The following is a 20,447-nucleotide window of genomic DNA, read 5'->3' on the forward strand; positions in this document are numbered from 1 at the left end:
GAGGATCCTTCACAGAGGATCCTTCACAGAGGATCTAGGAATTTCAATTATGATCATAAGAACTGGAAAAACTACTTAATCACATATCCAGACCTTCCATTATCACAATACCACACGTGATGATCCTCATTTTGGAGATTTTTGCTCCAGCTAAACCTATGTGAACGTTCATCAGCCTTCACCTCTTAGAGACTTTATTCTGATTTTTATCAGAATATTCATAGCAATTTTATATCCATTTGACTGTGTGAAAATTACTTCAGTTTTTCTAAACAGCTCTTCAACCCTGATATTAAATCCTTAATTTCTTGTTATATATCCACAGAGAAAAACCCATTTCTTTCTGTTGCTTGTCTTCGTACTGTCAAATTAAGCTGTTTATTTTCAGTCTCCAGTTGAGCTCTCACTGTCTATTTCAATCTCAGTTCTTCAAGAGTCATCAGAAATATAGACTGCAATCTGCATCAGTTACCATAGAAGCATATCCAAGAGCATTAATAATTTCCAGTCACTGGTATAATCTATAGTTCAGCTACACCCTGGATTCATTAGCCCATTGATGACTCACGGTCAGCCTGTATACAGTTCATACATACACATGCCCCTCTTCTTGTTCACAGTGTCACGTAGAAGTTCTTGTTACCATTCCCTTAGTGAAATTTCTCTTAGTACTTTAGATTTTTTTTTTTTTTCATTTTCTTTTGTTCTTAAGATTGCATACTTATTTTAGTTCAATAATGAGATCTACAGTGCATTATGCTTATGGAAATTACATCAGAAACCTTCAGTAGAATGCTTATGTTTTTGTGAAGTACTAAAACAAAAAACAAACAAAAATCTGTATAAGTAAAAAAAAAAAAAGAAAGAAAAAAGAATAGTTTCTTTCTTTACCTTCTCCTTCCTTCCATCACCTAGTAACACGTCTATCCTTTTAGGTCTAAATCAAGAAAAAAATCTTTCATTGTGTTCTAAAAGGTTCGTTTCAAAGAAACTCAAAGCACTAAGAAGCACAAAGCACAAAGAACTGCTTTTCTCATCTGTCCAGGAAATGTCTGAGCAGACTACACATGGCTGAAGCTGATCATTATAATTTGTATTTGCTTTTTTAAGCTTTATCTACAGAGCACACTCAGTATTTATTTCCTGGTCAGATGACTGATAGTATTTTTTATAGTTTTTCAGATTCTGTTCTGTGGATGTATCAACAAGTGTAGTCTTATGAACTGATTTAGTCATTTCTGAATTGTTTACATACAGTTGATAGAAAACATTTAAAGAATTAGCTTTTACTTAGTTGAAATTTAAATTATTGTATTAATCAGTCATATGCTTTTACCAAATCCAGCACAATAAAAAAGATTTACTGAAAGAAAATCAGAGATATTCCATCTATGAAGAAACTTGGAGCAAATCGCTTATATTCATGTATCATGTAACAAGCAGTATGGGTATTTCTGGTATAGGTCTTTGGGTACTGTCATAGAATAAAAGAATCATAGAATGGCTTGGGTTGGAAGGGACCGAAAGATCCAACCTCCCTGGCACAGGCAGGGAAGCTAGACACTAGATCAAATCCTAGATTCAGTTTTGCAGTGTCCTATCCAATCTGGACTTAAACATCTTCAGGAACGGGGCACACACAACCTCTCTGGGTAACCTGTTCCAGCATCTGACCACACTCTCAGTAAAAATCTCCCTGACATCTAACCTAAATCTCTCTTTTTTTATTCTCCCTTTCCTATCCCTATACACTTGTAAAACGTTGATATTCCTCATGTTTATAAATTCCCTTTAAATACTGGAAGGCCACAATGAGATCTCCCCACACCCTTCCAGGCCCTTTTCCAGGCTGAACAAGACTAGTCTCTTCAGTCTGTCTTCGTAGGAGAGGTGCTCCAGCCCTTAGATCATCTTCATAACCCTCCCTTGCACCCTTTTCAAAAGCTCCACATCTTTCTTTTGTTGGGTCTCCCAGACTTGGACACAGTACTCCAGCTGGGGCTTCACAAGGGTGGAATAGAAGGGGGCAATCACTTCCCTGTCTTAAATAAAGTACTTGAATACGAATATTAATAGTATTCATTCTTGATCGTGGGCATATTTTTTGTAAGCAAGACAAAGTCCTTCATACTTAACTTGTTTAGATAAACTGGTCTAAGCTTAGTTATATCCAGTCACGAAAGATTTCTTTATTTGTCACATATGCAATGATTACCATTTAAAAAGCGTACAGCATTTTAATGAGCTCATTAAATAGGCGATTTTGGGTCACTGTTCTCTGTAGGTGAACAATTAACAAAATACATTAGCAATTAAAAGTGCAACCAACATACAGGTCAAGGTTCCCAGCTGACAGGTCATAACATAACAAGATAGCCCCAAGTCAAATTCAAAGAAGTGTGTGAGTAAGCAACTATTATCTTTATAAGCAGTTAGAACATAATGAAGTTTAAGCAGTTGGGCACAGATTATCATAATTATGCCAAATAGTTCTTTTTTGAAGGAACAGTCCCACTGCAGTGCAAGTGTGGTAGCACTTGGCCCTTATGGAACTGAACGACACTAAAAGATAAATGGGAACAGTCAAAAATAATATTGCAAAATGAGAGCAGAGTGCACATTAGAGAAACCTTGAAGTGTAATAGAGAATATAAAACGGGACAGCAAATTATCAGAAAACCATTCCACTTCCTATGGAAAGGTATTAAGTTTTAAAGACAGTCTTCTTATACAAGAAAATGCTCCTCATAGACTGAGCTCATTTCAGGTTTACTATGACTTTTCTGTGTAAGGATTCGCTTTCAGTACACAAAATTCCATACTTAATAAAGGAACATTGCTGTCTATATAAAACAATGAAAAGAGTCAGAAATAATTGTGAGTAAAATCATCAACAGTTTCCTGACCAGTAGGGTAGTTTTGACTCACATCATTGTTTCAGGTTGAAAATTCCAGCTGATTTTATGTAAAAATACAGAAAATATTTTGGGGCAAGAAACTTACCTTACTTTATATTAAAGTCATATATTGAAATCCCTCCAGCTTTGAAATTATCTTCACTGGCACATAGTGAACACAATTTTTCTGGCTCTAATTTTCAAATACCAAATTATTTTACAGCAATGGGGGAAGAACTGACTGAAATAAATGCCAAGAAATGCTGAGTTGGTTCATTTCAAACAAGGAATTTTAGAAAAATGTTTCCTTATGACCTTTACTTTAATATGATAAATGAATGAAAACAAGTCTCCATTTGAGTATGTTCTGTCTTTTGCTCATGCAAATAAAGAACTTCAAAGAAGTGGATTACTAGTAATATGTAGAAACAGTTATAGTATTAAGTTACTAAAAAAATTACTAAAGCCTGAACACACAACAGAATAAGTTATGTTCAGGATTGATTCTGTTAATAAGTTATAAGTTATGTTTAGGACCCTTGATTCAGGTCCATTCTACAAGGTAAAAGAGAAGAAGAAGAGGGGGACCTGGGTGTTCCAGTAGACAATAGGTTGGCCATGAGCCAGCACTGTGTCCTGGTGGCCAGAAGGTCAGTTGTATCTTGGGGTGCATTAAAAAGAGCATGACCTGCAGGTTGAGGGAGGTGATCCACCCCCTCTACTCTGCCTTGGTGAGGCACATTCAGAATACTGCGTCCAGTTCTGGGCTCCCCAGTTCAAAAAGACAGGTTTCTCCTAGAAGGAGCCCAGTGGAAGGCCACAGAGAATATAGAGGTCCTGGAGTATCTCCCTTATGAGGAAACGCTGAGTAACCTGGGCCTGTTCAGCCTGGGGAAAGGAAGGCTGAGGTGGAAACTGAATAATGCTTAGAAATATCTAAAGGGAGATGGGAGGCTAATGGATGAGGCAAGGCTATTCTTGGTGGTGCGTAGTGATAGGACAAGGAACAGTGGTCTAAAACTTGGACAAAGGAAGTTCCATAAAAACATGCAGAGGAACATATTTACAGTAATGATGATGGAGCACAAGAACAGGTTGACTAGATAGGTTGTGGATTTTCTGTCTGTGGAGATATTCAAGACCTGTCTGCATGCCTACCTGTGTGACCTATTGTAGGATACCTTCTTTAGCAGGGGAATTGGACTCAGTCTCTTGAGGTCCCTTCCAACTCCTCTAATTGTGTGATTCCCTGAAAAAGTTTAATACTGATGGTTGAAACTGAGTATATCCTTCCACTGTAGGGACTTCCTGTCCTTCCCCAGCACCTCCTGCAGGGGGTGGCAAGGATTTCTTACTGGTTGCTGCCAATTGGGAGAGATACAACTATAACTTAAGATCTAGGGGGAATAGCTATGAAGAGTGCACCAAGTCATAGGGTAGGAAAACACTTCTTAGTAAAACTCAGTTTTCATAGGTGTTTTTACTAACAAGCTTGAATCAGTTTTAAGAGATAACACTCCCTATAGGTATTAAGTAGTAATAAGAAAATATGCCCAAATTATGAGAGAGTGTTTTCCTAGGGTTCTTATAGGGCTGTGGAAGTCTCTCAGTGAAGAGAGAGAGCTTTGTGAGAAAAACAAAGAAAAAGTAAGTTTTCTATGAGACCATCAGTGAAATCACTTGTCACTCACCTTTGTCTCCATACACAAATCCCATTATGGAGTTCCACTTAATGATAGACTGCCTTGTTTAATATTAATATGTTCTAACAAAAAAGAAGGAATTGAGCAAGGAAGATGATATCTGTGAAAGACGTAAGTAAGAGATCTATTGTTACAATAGATGAACTTATTTGTTCATCGGAAGTTTCTGAAAGCAACATTTTCACTAATATGTTCTGAGAGTTTCTATCTCGGGCAACAGAGAGCAGATGACAAGATATGCTTCCTTAATGGATGCATACCTTCCTGCTCATAAAAAAAGTTTGTTGCTCATAAATCCGGGTAGATGATTTATTTTTCCAGAGAGCGAAGCTGAGATCTTTTCTCACAATTAGGTGTGAGATGCCACTATTGAATACACTTTAGCATGGCATTTTTTTATTTTTATTTTTTTATGTCCTTACAGCTTTTCTGATTAAGTAATATATTAACTCTCCTATCTTTATTATCTCCTTTGAGAGCTGAAGAACACAGTAGTAACAAGAAGAATAGTAGACTGGATAGTGACCTTACACTGCATAACATGTCACATGGAAAGTAGCTTTGGTGTTTCAAAATAGGATAGAAAGGTGATTGCGTGACAATTGTTTTTTCGGTTTGTATTTGTATTTGGTAGTGCATACACAGAACAAATAAGAAAGCTTAGCTTTAGTAAGTATGCAAGATTAGCTTAATTTGTCACAGTGAAGGAAGTTAAAGGAGGGCAAAATCCAACTGTTTAAAGTTACATTTGAAACAACTCACATTTCAAACCTTAAACTAAAAAGCTCAGCTTAGTACCTCTATACATGCATAAATGCCAGGGTAGGTAAAAGAGGGAAAGAAAGAGAGAAAGACAGGAAGAAAGAGAGAGAGGAAAGAAAGATAAGGAAGAAAAATGATAAATGAATGTCAAGCCAAATTTCAGCTGAATTTTCCACAAATATATGGATTCTGCACTTTCTATGCACACTAACATCTAAGTAATTGCATGATACATGGGATATATTGTACCATTTTCTTTCAGTCCTGGGCAGCCTCCTGTAACTGTCTCTGTTTGAACAGGGCAATTGGACCAGATGACTTCCAGAGGTCCTTTTCAACTTCAGACATTTTGTAATTAATGTTTAGTTTGTGAGCAACTAAACCAGTTTTGGACCCCTCACTACAGGAACATTGAGGTGCTGGAGCATGTCCAAATAAGGGCAATGAAACTGGTGAAGGGTCTGAGGCACAAGCCTTATGCTCCAGCCAGATGATGGAACTGGGATTATTTAGACTGGAGGAGGCTCAGAGCAGAACTTGTTGCTCTTTACAGCTACCTGAAAGGAAGTTGAGAAGTGGGGTTTTGCTTCTTCTCCCAGGTAACTTGCAATAGGACAAAAGGTAATGGCCTTAAGTTACATGAGGGAATGTTCAGGTTGGATATATCTGGAAAAATTCCTCTCAGATTGAGTAGCAAGGCTTTGAAACAGTCTGCTCAGGCAAGTGGTAAAGTCATCATACCTGGAGGTTTTCAAGAAAAAGACAGATGTGGCACTTAGGGCCATGGCTTAGTGGGCAATGGTGATGATGTGTTAACATTTGGACAAGATGATCCTAGTGGCGTTTTCCAACTTTAAAGATTCTATGATTCTATGACAACCAATAGTCACCATAGCAGTGTTTGTACTGTAGTCCCTAAAACACATTATCTGCACCTGTGAGGTGCAGCCTTACCAGTACCAAAAACAGAGATAATCATCTTCCAAGTCCTGCTGGCTACACAATTTCTGATAGCCAGGACACCGTCATGTGACCATTACTAATGAATTGCCATTCTCCTTCACTACATTATAAATGTAACAACTCCTTTTAGACCCATATTCAAAGCATAATAACCTTATCCCAAACTAGGCAATGTCTGATTGTTGATTAAATTAGCATGGGTGAGGGGTAGGTGGAGGTGAATTACAAGACTCCTATTGATGACTAATTTCAGTGCTGTATCTATCATAATATAAAGAAAAAATAAGTGTAGTTTCTGGACTTGTTGTGGTTTTTATTTCTAATTAAACTCTTGGTAAAATGAAGAGCTTTTATTTCTAAATATTATCCAGAAAAAAAACACAGGAACAAAACAACCCTTCCAGTATCCAGTATCCTGGTTACTTCCTCTTGAGTGGAATCATTAGAGTTTGCTGCATGATATATTGTGGAACACAGAAGCAGAAAAAAAATACAGTAGGTATTAAAACAGAAAAAGTTTCTGCATTGTGGATAGCTGCATCATACTTTTATAAAACCTGTTATGTGTAATCATGCAGAGATCAGAAGCAATGCAGCAACTGGCAGATATATAATCCCCCTTTTACATGTCCAGACAAAATGAAGGTTTATAGGACTGTTGGGGAAGGATAAGATAGTTGCTCCCTAAATTGAAGGAATATTTAGTATAGCACTGAAGAGAACAAAGTGATGCTTACTATTTACCTCACCTACAAAATGCCTTACTAGTGGGGAAAAAATAAGCCTTGTTATGTATGTTCATTTTGCACCTCTAACATGCAATATCCTTTAAGATACAGCATAGTCCACAACAAAATATGCAGAGCCACTGAAGAAATCCCCCCGAAAACAGATTTAACAAAACAAGAATCTGTCTTCTTGAAGCCTTATAGAGCAAATTCTACAATAATTTTGCGTTACTCATTCATTGCAAGAGATTATAAACAATGGACATATTTATAGAATCTGTCATTCAGTAGCTTATGAAGAAATTTTTTCAATGAATGAATATGTAAAATTAACAGAAAATCTTTTAAACTTTAGCAAATATTTATCTTCTTTATGATAACAAAGTAAATTGAAGATATGAATTAATACATAAATTTATTCATTATTCAATATAAATCTGTTTGAATTTTCTGTGACATGTATCTTCACATAATAATTCATTTTGTAATAATCTATCTAAGACAAGTTGTAAGAGCCATAGAATCAAATAATTGCTGGATGGTTAAGGTTGGAAGAGATCTCTTGATGTTATCTGGTCCAACCTTCCTGCTCAAGCAGAGATACCTGCCCAGAACAGTGTCCAGACAACTTCTGAACATCTGTCTCCAAGGATGGAAACTCCACACTTCTTTGGGCAACCTGTGCCAGTACTCCATCATGCACAGATTAGAGAATTGTCTTCTGATGTCAAAAGGAGCCTCTTCTTTTCCAGGTTGTGCCCACCTTGTCCTGAAAAGATCCTGGCTCCATCCTCATTGCATCCTCACTTCTAGGTTCTATAAACACTAAGAATATCCCTCCTGAGCCTTGTCTTCTCTAGGCTAAGCAGTCTCAATACTCTCAGCTTTTCCATATGTGACAGATGCTTCAGTTCCTTGATCAGCTTTTTGATATTCATCTGTGCTAGGCTCTCTCTAGTAACTCCATCTCTTTTGTACTGGGAACCTAAGAACTGGACATATTATTTCTGGAGTGGCCTCACCAATGCTGAGGGGAAGGATCACCTCCTTCAACCTGCTTGCAATACTTTTCATAAAGAGGCTAAGAATACCATAAGTCTTCTTAATGGAAAAGTGCACATTCCTGATTTATGTTCAACTTTCTAGCTACCAGGAATTCCAGGTCCTTTTCCGTGAAGCGTTTTTATAGCTGGGTCAATCCCACAATGTACTGGTGCCTGGGGTTGTTTGCAGTTCTCTCTGGTGGAATGTCATGGTTTTAAGATTTTCGGTTACTAGCATTCCACATCAGAACATCATGTAGTGCATTGCAAGTTAAAGAGTTAATGTTTCAGTTCCAGGTAGCTGTTCCAGAATAAAAGAGGAACTACACACCCCAGAGGTCTTTGCATTCAGAGAGGAAGTAAAATCTCTGGCAAAGTCACAGGACCTCGCTCGCATCCCTTCTTCTCACCCCAGATGCATGTCTCATCTCAGCATTAGAGTAAGGCCTTCAGTTTTCGGACTCTCTCCCATTTTATTTGATTAATTAGCTCCAGTTCAAATTATATTGTATTACGTTGTATTATAGTGTGTTATCTTGCATTCTGATATCTTACTTAGTAAGTTAGTTTGTTTCTCCTCAGACCATTGCTGCTGTTCTGCTTTATGCCCATCTCTCAATCCTTTTCCCTTATCCCTTTCTGGGGTGCAGATCTACTGGACCCTCTTCCCCACTAGTCACAGAACTGGGCCAAATCAGCCTGTAAACACTGACAATGTGGTTCCTGTTAGTTCATTTCTTCAGCCTGTCAACATCCTTCTGGATGGCAGCACAACTTCCTCCCTCTTCTCCCCACAACTGAATTATACCATTGTTTTATTCAGCATACATAGTGACGCTCCCATTTGCAGCTTCTATCCTGCTATTTCTCCCACAGTACATCCTATCCCATTACTTTCCAAAACAGATCGATGTGCTGATCAACACAAACTCTTTTATTTTAAATGTAGACCATATTACTCAGCTTTTTACGCTAGAAAGATTGTGCATATAACTTAAATCTATTATTTGTTTATAAATACATATATCATTGCTTTTCCACATGACATCTACAGTAGCTAGTGTTATAGAAATACACTAAAGTAAACAAAATATTTAGGCAATATTTCTACTTAGAAAATGAAAGCACTGACTTCTACTAATGGTCGCCCATGATCTAAATAGTTATCTAAACCTAGATAACTAAAAAGATAGTTGCCATGCACTCCAAATAACATACCTTGACAATACTAACAGTTCAACAGCAGAAGTGTTGCTCATAGCCAGAGTTAGAGCTTACATAGTTAACTGTGCAGTGAAAGGAACTTAGGAATGAAACATCATATAAGGAGTTGCTAGGAGAGATCATAACTGTCATAGACTCAGAAATTTCCTGTTCCTTTCTGTAACGAAAAAATGCACTGTATTTACAGAATAGCCACCTACATAACACTGCTCTTGTTTTGATTTTTGTTTTGTTATCATTGTTGTTTCATGAAGGGCACAATGAGAGACTCTTCTTGGGAAAATCCTGTTAGAAACTGGGAAACTGAGATACAATTACATAGCACCAGTTCTGCAAGTTAAATAATAAAAAAAAAAGAAAAAATACCAACATTGTACAGAGAACTACAAAAGTGTACAGTTCTGTATGCAGTTGTGGGTGGGAGAGAAATCCACAGAAAGAAAATCTATTATCCTCTTCTGCAGGAAATAAGGAATAGTTAGTATTCCTGATTCTATCCACTACCTCTGAGTTTACATAGGTTGCTGCAGAATCAGGAGGCTACTACCAGTTAACCTATCTTACCACACATACGTGTCAAGTAATACTATTTTCTGGAGTATCAGTTCATTCTGGATAATGATTTAAGTTGTCTGAAATAATGGATTAAAGCGTTATATCAGTTAAGAGAAGGGCAGAGAAGAGAGTGACGCAGCTCACATAAATCAGTAAAAGAAAATTGAAGTCATTCTAATGAGAAAGCACCCAGGTTAAAGGAAAGCTAAACTTTATGCTGACATCTCATCATTCCTTCCTTTTAGATATAATGGCATAGTCATCAAGAATTGTATGGCCACCATATATTGTCCTCTTTTCTAGAGAGCCTCTAGGCTATGCATCAGAACAGAACTACCATTCAGACTGGTTAAGTAAAGTTGAATATGCCTAAAATGTCAAGGCTTGAAGATCTACATTCACATACTAAACCAATACTAATATCTCAGAGGAATATGAGGATTTTAGTAACTCCAAACTGGAACAATACTTAGTTGTTAGGTGTGTTATACAATCCCATAACAACTATAGCTCCAATACAATTGTTAGTACATTAACCTAGAGTTATTCCATGTTATGACACCTCTCATTTCTGAATATCATCATAACACTAAAACAATAAAAAAAATATTCAAGGAGTCAGAATATTTTAACTATGACAAAATAGTTAACATAGAATCAGTTTTGTGTTTGGACAAGTCCCCCCACTTGTTTACACTTGGGAGATTTCCATTACAAAATCTTATTAGTTCAAAACTGTTAGAAGTTTCCAAATATTTAATATTTTACTCCAAGCTCCAATTTTAGAAGAAAACTGACCAATAATACTTCCACTTTTCATTTTTTAAAACTGGTAATTTTTGAAGATCGAATCATAATGAAATGCTTTTGAAAATCAGTACAAAATCTGGTTGGAGATTTTCTTTCTTGAAGTTTGACTACAGCTTTTTTAAAATTAGAGATTGACAAAAGGACTAGTGTTTTTGTTGTTGTTTGTTCATTCATTTGTTTGTTTTGTTTTTCAATAGATAGCAGCTGAAGAACTCAGATATCACATACTAATGAATCCAGAATGGTTTCTTCTCTTTTCAGTTCTTGGAAGAAGAAACTACTATTTTCAGTCACTGGAAGAAGAAAACTCCTGGAACCACCTGCTTAAAAACCCCACCTTCCCATAGCACTTTCAGAACAGCTTTGCATTTTCTTTTTCTTCCACAATGAAACATTAAATATTCGTGCTTTAATTAAAAGTGTTTCCACTTGAGGTCTTGCATTCCATCTCGACTCTTCCTTGTCTGCCTGTAGGTAGTTTCAGTATTTATGACTTCACAGTGCTTTACATAGCAGCCAACTGGGTATCAAGTCACTCTTTTCATACTCTGTAAGCTATTTTACAAGTGGAATCAAATTATTCCAACAAGAACGATCAGCAGTTTACAGAGACCTTTAACAGTCAGTGAATCTAAGTGGGTGTCTCTTCTTAACGAGGTAAAGAATAATTAGAGTCCTTAGTACTTTGAGATATGAATTTAACTGAACTACTTCAGAGAAATGAGAAAAATTACAGGCAGTCTGCTGGAAGTGTAAAAAGAATATTCAGAAAAGAAGTAGATGAGAAATAAGGAGCATTCTAGACACAGAGCATTCTGCCCTGGAATTTTGCTGTTTTGCCAAACAGAAGGTACAGAATAATGCAGTTATCAATTAGTTCATTACTTCAGAGTACTTAAAATAGACTAATTAAAATAGGAGGAAAAGAAGTGTTGTATTTGAATTCAAAACACAAAGGAAACTGGTTGTGAAACTTATTAATGTCTGATAGACTTCTGGTGGTATAAGTCAAAACAATTGGAAATACCACCTTTTTACTGCCACACCAAATAAACAAACCACTAATTATAAACCACAAATCAGCGTTCTTATTAAGAATCTCTGATACACAAAAATTTCACATTAACAAAGTGGACCTCACAAAAACTTTCACTTGGAGAACTTTCATATATCTAAAAGGGTTTGTTGCTTGCACTTAACTACTTACCTGCCAGTGGTCTGCTGCTGCATTACCAAATGATAGATTTACAGTCACTTTGGGGTTTGGTAGGCTACTCTTAGTAATAAGTGACTTCAGCTCTAAAGACAGTAAATCAATGTTCAACAAACCTGACTACAGTATTAAAAGGATTCCATTGTTCCGCAGAGAATGCAGAGTAGTTTGTGCACAGGTGCTTGAAAATAATTGACGGCAGAGATCCTTTCTTTGGTATGCATGCCTGAACTGTTTTCAGTTCAGGATCATTCTTTAAATGAGATTTTTTCTTATGTAGTTCATACGAGTTGTCACTGCACATTTCCTATTCGTCAGGGGATGTAATCTGAATCTTGTCAAATTATACTGTCCTGATATCTTCTTCCTTACTCTAAATAATTCAGACTTGAGACTCACAAGACTTGGAGAGTGGAGGGGGGGAGGAGAAAACAGGATGTATGTTTCAGGTAGGCAGGAAAGACAGGAAAAGGATGAATAAGATACAAGAACAGAACAGAAACAAAATGTGGAGAAAATATCCATTTATAAATTGTAAATTTAATAAAGAAATGGTGCATGCAATTGTTCCTAGGACTTGAAATGCTAAGGGATTCCATGATGAAAATGTTATTTTCAGCTGCCTAAAATGATGTCTCAAAAGATGTTGTGCATCACAGAAGTGATTTTACAATGCTTAACATTTCTTACTAAAAGATATTCTAGACAGAACTTGACAAGAGAAAGCAAAGTATCTGATTAAAATGAAGGTGCCTCAGTTATGTAACACTTTCACCAGCATAGATATATAGCATTTTTGTGTAATTGCTTTGCTACTTTAAGTTAGCTAATGAAAAGATATATCCAGAAAGGAAATGCATTCACTTCCTTTATAAGGATGCCAACCCATTCCAGTTTCCTCTGAGATCACAATAAAGCACTAAATTCAGTGCAAATATATATTTTTCCTTGCTATCCTTATCAGGATACACGGGAAGGCAGACATGTCCAGTCTTCCTAGTCACAGTGTGAAATAATTTCTCATCACTTGCTAATGAAAACAGTTTTTAAAGAACACTGTAATTATGACAGAATTTGTGCTTGTACTGCATGGTCCAGTAATACCTTCACCATCCAATTCTCTCACTCCATTTTCATTTAAATACTTTCAATAAAGTTCTAGTAATCGGTCTTCAACATGTCTTCTTAAAAATAGTATGTACAAGAGATGGACACAGAGAATTGCCAACATAAGATCTATTCTCACATTTTTACTGTAATTAAAACAATACCATAAATGAGTTTCTCTAAGTAGCCGACACTTTTTATTATTCCTAAAATGTCAGGAGAAATTTGGAGTCAAATGAAATTTTGTTTGCTTTGGAGGGAAAGGTACTGGTTTCTTTAAAGAAATAAAATTTTGCTTGAAGAGTCAAAAATAGGAGGATTGTTACATATGCATTTCCCTGTTTCTTTCCTAGCCCATCCCAACATGCTTAACATTCTCCTCAAGAGTGCTGGTGTTAACATACTCCTTTCTCAGATAAGAGAGACAATATGAAGTGTCCTAGGCATACAGAAACTGGAGTCATTTCTGAGCATCTCAGATCACTTTTAAAGTCTAGAGAAAAAAAGGAAAACTAAAACATGATGAAAATAAACCCCATAAAGACTTCATTCACTGACTTTTTGTTTTACTTTTCAAAGAATCCCTATATTCCAGGTCAATACATTGTTTACTTCCACGTGAAATAATCTTGACATCTTGAAGTCAGGGTAGTTTGCTGACTGTATTTCAGTAAAATAAACTGATTGTAACATCTCTACTGATACACAGTGGGAACCCTGTAAGCTTAAAAACACAGTGCACTTCACAGCTCGTTTTATCTTGGGTTCTTCAGAACTGATGGACCCAACAAGGCTGCGAAACAGCATTTGAGGGCTCTGTGACATTCTTAGACTCAGAATAAACTACACTGACAAAAACAGATGGCAAAAGTTTGACTTGCAGATACTGCAAAGGTTACGTACCATTCTTCCTCATTCCTTTTCACAGTCACATACTCTCCTGCCATTTCTTACACTTCCTTATCTGATCCACACTGGGCAAATCAAGGAGGCTATATGAGTAGAAGAAAACAAACTAAAATATAAAGTGTGAATGGGATGTGAGAGACAGCTACACCAAGACACAAGCAATACAGAAGGTTTCTAGAGTGCTTTGAATAGTAGCTTCCTTCTTCAAGTGACACAAAATCCAATGAGAGTTGTTCTGCTGGGTCTTTAACAAGGGGCTTTTGGGGAATATAAAGGTCAAAGGCATCCTTTGTTACAGTGACTGTGAGATGGCAGAGTTCAGGATACCTTGGGGAAAAAGGACTGTGAGAAACAAATTCATAATCCCAGGCTTGAGGAGAGTACGAAGAGCACTGTTAAAGGATTTGCTTAGAAGAGTCTCATGGGATGTTCTGGAGTGAAGAGAAATGGAAGAAATATGATTAGTCTCCAAGGATCTCCTCTAAACTCAGAAGAAAGTTATTCCAGCAAAGAGAAAGACAGGCACAAATGTCAGGAGACCTGTATGAGTCAGCAAAACAAAAGCTGAACACAAGAAAAATGTAAACGGAGGGTGGAAATAAGGACAGGTAACCTGTGAGACATACACATGTTGAAGAATACAGTGATGAAGTTAGGAAAACTGAAGCCCAGATGGAATTGAATCTGGCCACAGATGTTAAAGGCAACAAGAAGGGCTTCTGTAAATAAACCAGTGACAGAAAGAAGACTAGAGAAAACATAAGCCCACTGAATAAGATGAGGGTTGTGGTTACAGAGGACAGGGAAAAAGCTGACGTGCTGAATGCCTTCTTTGCCTCAGTTCTTACTAGCAAGACCGGCCTTCAGGAATCCCAGGTTCCAAAGACCTGAGAGATAATATGGAGCAAATAAGATATACTGTTGGTGGAAAAGGATCATGCCAGAGAGTACTTAAGCAAACTGAACATACCCAAGGCCATGCATGCTGATGGAATTCACCCAAGAGTAATGAAGAAGTTGGCAGATGTCATTGTAAGGCCACTTTATCTCTCAGAAGGGTACTGCTATTTGTGTAGACATGGGACAGAGTGATGAAGAAAAATGGTATTTTAACAGTAGCAATGAGCTTAAGCTGGCCTTACTGAGATAATTTACCTTGTGCAGGCCTGTAATGATTAAATCTGTAAATTGTAAGGTCAGTAGTCTAGGTAGCAAAAATAAGGCAGTAAATGTTACTCAGACTTCAGTAATGAGCCTCATTGTCACTGATTACATTGTCACTACAAAAACAAACAGACCAACAACAACAAAAAAGTGCTTTGTAGTTTTTTTAGTGCAAAGCAATTAGCTGTTGTTTGAGGAAACATTAAGGTAGTCAACAAGATGTAAAACACATATAAAAATCTTACAAGTTACCCACATGTTAATGAAAATATAAAAACACTCTCTGCATCCTGGGATTTTGAACAAGAGCAGCACATATAAAGCAGCATGCAGTGGGTATCTTCAGGTAAAAAACATACTACCCCTGTTTTTTGTTTGTTGGTTGGTTGGTTTTGTTTTGTTTGTTTTTGTTTTTTGAACAATAGCTATGTTTTAAGATACATTCTCAGAAAAGAAAAAAAAAAAAGAAAAAAAGAAGAAGAAAAAGAAGAAAAAGAAAGAAAAAAACAACTAACTGGACTTGTATACAATGTTCTTAGATGAAACTTGAATACTGTGTCCAATTCTGGGCTCTACAAGTTCAAAGAAGACAGAGATCTTCTAAACAGAGTCCAGAAGAGGATCACAAGGATGATGGCCTGGAGCATCTCACATATGAGGAAAGGCTGAGAGACCCGGGTCTCTTCAACCTGGAGAAGGCTGAAAGGCATCTCATCATTGTTTATAATCTAAAGCGCAGGAGTCAAGTTGATAGGGACAGGTTTTCAGTGGCATGCAACAATGGAACAAGGGGCAATGGGCAGAAACTGGAGCAAGGGAAGTTCCATACAAACACAAGGAAGAACTTCTTTACTATGAAAGTGACAAAGCACTGGAAAAAGCTGCCCAGAGAAGTTGCAAAGTCTCCTTCTCTGGAGATACTTAAGACCTGTTTGGACACTTCTCTGCAACCTGGTGTAGGGAACCTGCTATGTCAGGGGAGTTGTACTTTATGATCTCCATAGGCTCCTTCCAAGCCCTACAATTCTGTGATTGTGTGATTGTGTGATTTTATCTCCTAAGCTTATTATTCCTTGTCTTCTGCCTACTTCCAGAGCTCTTTTTCTCCCACCTACTTTTGGCTTTTTCTACAACAGACTTTGCTCCCACTGTTTGTACATTCTATATGTATATTTATTAAATGATTGTTTTCAAGTTGTGACCCATTAAAGGCATATAAAGAAATAGGGAGTGCATGGCAAGGTGAACTTACTTAGTGACATAGTCTAACTGTAAATAACAAGCATGTATGTATGTGTTCATGGTTTTGTTCTGTTTTTGTTTTTGTGTGTGTGTGTTTTTTTGGGTTTTTTTTTTTTTGTTTTGTTTTTTAATCAGAATTACTTGTTCAGTTTGAACAACTGAGGTACCAGAAAGTCGACACCTAGCGGAAGAAGTCTACCAGGAGGGTTCTCAGATGTACCTGATGTACTTTCTTCACACAGATAAGATGTTTTTAAGGCTTAGCTTTACACTTATGAGTAGTTTATTAGCCTAATCCCATAAGGATACTCGTGTAGTGATAAGAAAGCATATCAAAAGAGGAAATAAAGATAATTAGATGGAACACTGTGAACCTTAGAATAAAGAGCTGGAAGACTTCAAATAAAGAGCGTCACGTCAAATCACTTATGAAATGTGAAACAGTAGACTGAGATGCATCAAATGCATCAATATTAGACACAGACTGAGTATCTTATAGTTCATGAAAGCCAGCTGTCTGAAAACTCTTATTCCACAGTTTTGTGCCAATACTTAGAGGTGATCTTGCATGTATAAAAATCACTCTGCCCCCCTCTCTAAAAAATCCAGAACAAAATAATCATTGGGAACATATATTCCTCTGCAGCTATCCATTGCTTCTTAAGAGACAACATACAGGACAGTTCAAGATTGCAATTATAAATGTGAGAGGAGTCTGAAGTTTGAGAGCTTAGGAAATGATGGAATTGATGATAGACACTCTCTTCTTACTAGTAAGTGATGTGCTCTGTGCAGCTATGAAATAAGTGCAAATAATTTTAGAATTGAACAGTGGTATTCAGCTTCCAAACTCCAAAAATAAAATATCTGTAGATATACTACATAGTTCACAGTAAAATGTCTCATCTTAATTCAAGACAATCTTATTTCAAGCCTTGGCATTTTGAATATAGGACAAGACCTGTGATCTGCACTGAGTTTCTGCCACAGCACAGATATGGTTGTTACCACTAATATTCTGAATAACGCTGGTACATATGGAAAACAAAGTCTTAATAACACAGAAAGTTAATACTTACTTAGAAAAGAATGTCAAAAAGAAGGTTCAGACAAGCAGTCTATTTATTAAAATTAGTAAGCATAAATTTACAGAGGCTCAACATTGTCACTGCTTTTTTCACCATATCTTGTTTCTCCAGTTTTCTACTCTATATAACTCATCAATATAAGTCAATTAAATCAAAACTGCATTTTTTATATATACTCTAGATAATGCAGCTACCATCTGAAATACTTGCAGTTCAACACTGATTTCGTTGACAATATTTAGCTTATGGTTCCATGAGCAAGCATCTAAGTTTAGACACTGCTGAAAACCACTTAACAATATAACCTTTGCATAACCAGTCTCCTCCCTTTTAGAAAAGTATCATTTGGATTTATTTGAATGTGAAGGCAGTACTTTCTGCTCACCCTTAGTGCATTTAGCTTATGTACAACTAAATGCACGATCTGTCTGTTTAGACCTTTCATTTGGTGTAACGTGCAAAACCCATGGTGTAAGATACTGGCATCACAAATCAGTATTATCAGTACAAATGTAGGATATTAGTATGATTTTTAGCTGGTCACGCAATCAAATTGAAAATGACATGGTATCAGCCAAACTGACAGTGTTCTCATTTTAGATCCAAAAGTTAAAAGTATCCAGTGGAATGGCATCAAACTGATTCAGGTAAAATTCAGACTGGATAGTAGAAAAAGGATATTCATAAGCAACTAATTGGGCACTGGAACAGGCTACCCAGAGGAGTGCTTATGACACCAAGCCTTCTGAAGTTCAAGAAATGTTTTGTGCAATACTCTCAGATGTAGGGTTTAAATTTTAGATAGTCCTGTGTGGAGCCAGGAGCTGGGCATGATAATCCTTGTGGATCGCTTTCAATACCAGATATTCTATGATACTACAGTTTTAATAGAAAATAATAGCATCATGGAAATAACATACATTCCAAATAAGCATGCACTTTTCTAGTTCAACAAAGATTGCTTTTGGAGGTGTTATAAGGTTCAGAAAACAAGAACTAGAGTATTCATGTGTATTTACACATACTGCATTCAACATAGATTAAGTAATTGTGTTTCATTAGTTCTCTTTTCTTAAAGAAAATTCTGTGTGCTCTGAAGTTTGTGAATTTTCAGCTGCAACAAATGATCTGAAAATGTTACCCTTCCCTGTAAAATATTTTTTCTTATTTTCTTTCCCTAATTCAACCATGCTTTGCAAAGCAGAGATTGCTAAGTTCATAAATTGGTTTTATTGTGTTTATTTGTGTTGATGGTAGCTAATAAATCTATCAGTTATATTTAAAAGGACAGCGTATTGTCAGTTGGAATGGGCACTCTATCAGCAATAAGGCTTAATCTTTGTTTCAAGTCTGTAAAAAGTTTTTCCTGAGAACAACTGTAATGAAGGGCTTCAAGAAATGCCTTGTATATGTAAGGAGTCGGATACAAAAGCTAGTCTTAGGTGTTGAAAATGAACTACTTAACTCCCTCAGGCAGGTGAAAATCACACTGCTAAGCGCTATGTAAGGCAGTATTATGAAATCAGGACAGAGTACAGTAGAACCCCTGAAAACGGGTCAGTGGACTTCTGATAAGCTCTCTTCATTTATGCTGGATGTGAGAAGGGAAAAAAAGGAAGGGGAAGGAAGAGGACATAATATATAACTCGGGACTCACCAATTTTGGCCAAGCTGGCCACAAGTATCCAGAGTGTAATGACATAAGGGTCCTTTACATGATCCCATTTGAAAGAGACGATCTCAAAGCTCTGAGGATGGCTGTTATTTGTATGGCTTCCCGAGCTTCTCTGTCCTAGCGCTGCTGGGAGATCCATCAGTCCCAGGAGGAACCCCATTCTAGAGACCTGTCTCATCTCCAAGTCACACAACAGAAGCCTGTTTCCCCTTCCCGGAGAAATCCCTCCTCTTCGGAGGTCCTTGGGGGAGAGGTCCTCGTCTCCTCGCAGAGACGCTATCGTAGAGACTGTGGAACTGGGGGCAGCGGTGAGTTCTGCAGGCAGCAGAGTGGGTCCTGTCCCGGAACCGTCGGCACGGCTGCACGGGCCGACCCAGGTGCTTCTCTGCAAGCTGTGATCAAGAAAGGGTCAGGGACTCTGAACATAAGCAGATGCTGCGAGCTGAGTTCCTGCCGCTTTCCCGCACCTGCCTTTATCTAGCTGTTCCAGATCGGTCGGAGGCGGAGCTTTTGTGACTGCGGAGCCAGCGGTGCTGCCCCTAGCTGAGCACCTTTCGGGATCAGCAAAGAGTTCCGCCGAGGCGGCAACAGAAGGTTGTGGGTTGTGCCAACCGTCCCGGCTCGGCTCCGAACACATGGGGGTTGGAAAGAAGTGACCTTATGCTCTTGGTGCTAGGGGCCAAGGCTGGGGTGCTTCCGCACGCACGTCCCAGGCGGAGCCCAGGATCCATGCTCAAGTCGGAGTTGGATGAGGAAATTCGTCCGGGTGCGTTTGAGGCAAACGGGTCAGACCCAGTACTATAGTACTGACGAAGGGAGTGCGTTTTTTTTCTGCTCTTCAGCTTCAAATCGCGTTCGGATCTGGTTGGCTGAGCTTTCACTTCTGTCCACCAGGGAGCACCTCTGCCAGCAGTGCTCGAGGAAATTACACCAGCAAGAAAGGTTTGACTTTCTGTTTAGATTTGCTTGCAGCTCTTTGATGAGGAGTGCTGTATTAAACTACTCTTTGTCTTATTTTCCTGTTCCTTTTTTATTTGTTACCACATGAAATATTTTAGAAGCTTGCTGCCTTTCCCCAAAGTCAAGACAGCGAAGCAGCATGGTCTCAGCAAACTGCACCTTTCTACACACTGCAGCAACATCTCTACCCTCTGTTCCATGCTTTGAAGCATTCCAACTGCTACATGCTGTCCACAACTCAAGTTACCTATTCAGGAAAAAGATTATCTGTTTCACTTACGTAACAAAAAGTTTGGTCAAGAGATCACAAAAGAACAGGATAAGGTCTCCTTTAAAATGCTCAGAAATGAAAGAAATAACTTTGATTATTTGAAACATTTGAGAGAAAAGCTATGTACTTTCTG

The 20,447-nt window shown here is 37.6% G+C and overlaps 1 protein-coding gene and 1 long non-coding RNA gene across 3 annotated transcripts in view; one reads left to right on the forward strand and one right to left on the reverse strand.

Annotated features, from left to right (window-relative positions):
• SLC9A3 (solute carrier family 9 member A3) overlaps nt 1-19,287 on the reverse strand; it is a 50,612-nt gene extending 31,325 nt beyond the window's left edge. For both annotated transcript variants that reach the window (XM_015854848.2, XM_015854849.2), the window contains exon 1: nt 19,066-19,287. In XM_015854848.2, coding sequence (XP_015710334.1) covers nt 19,066-19,261 — 196 coding nt within the window. In that variant the 5' untranslated portion in view covers nt 19,262-19,287. The remainder of the gene's footprint in view (nt 1-19,065) is intronic.
• Nucleotides 19,288-19,942: 655 nt separating this feature from the next.
• LOC107309782 overlaps nt 19,943-20,447 on the forward strand; it is a 29,957-nt gene continuing 29,452 nt past the window's right edge. Inside the window, exon 1 of the long non-coding RNA XR_001553330.2 lies at nt 19,943-20,025. This is a non-coding gene — a long non-coding RNA (uncharacterized LOC107309782). The remainder of the gene's footprint in view (nt 20,026-20,447) is intronic.

The sequence above is a fragment of the Coturnix japonica genome, chromosome 2 (assembly GCF_001577835.2).
Source record: "Coturnix japonica isolate 7356 chromosome 2, Coturnix japonica 2.1, whole genome shotgun sequence".
NCBI lineage: Eukaryota > Metazoa > Chordata > Aves > Galliformes > Phasianidae > Coturnix > Coturnix japonica.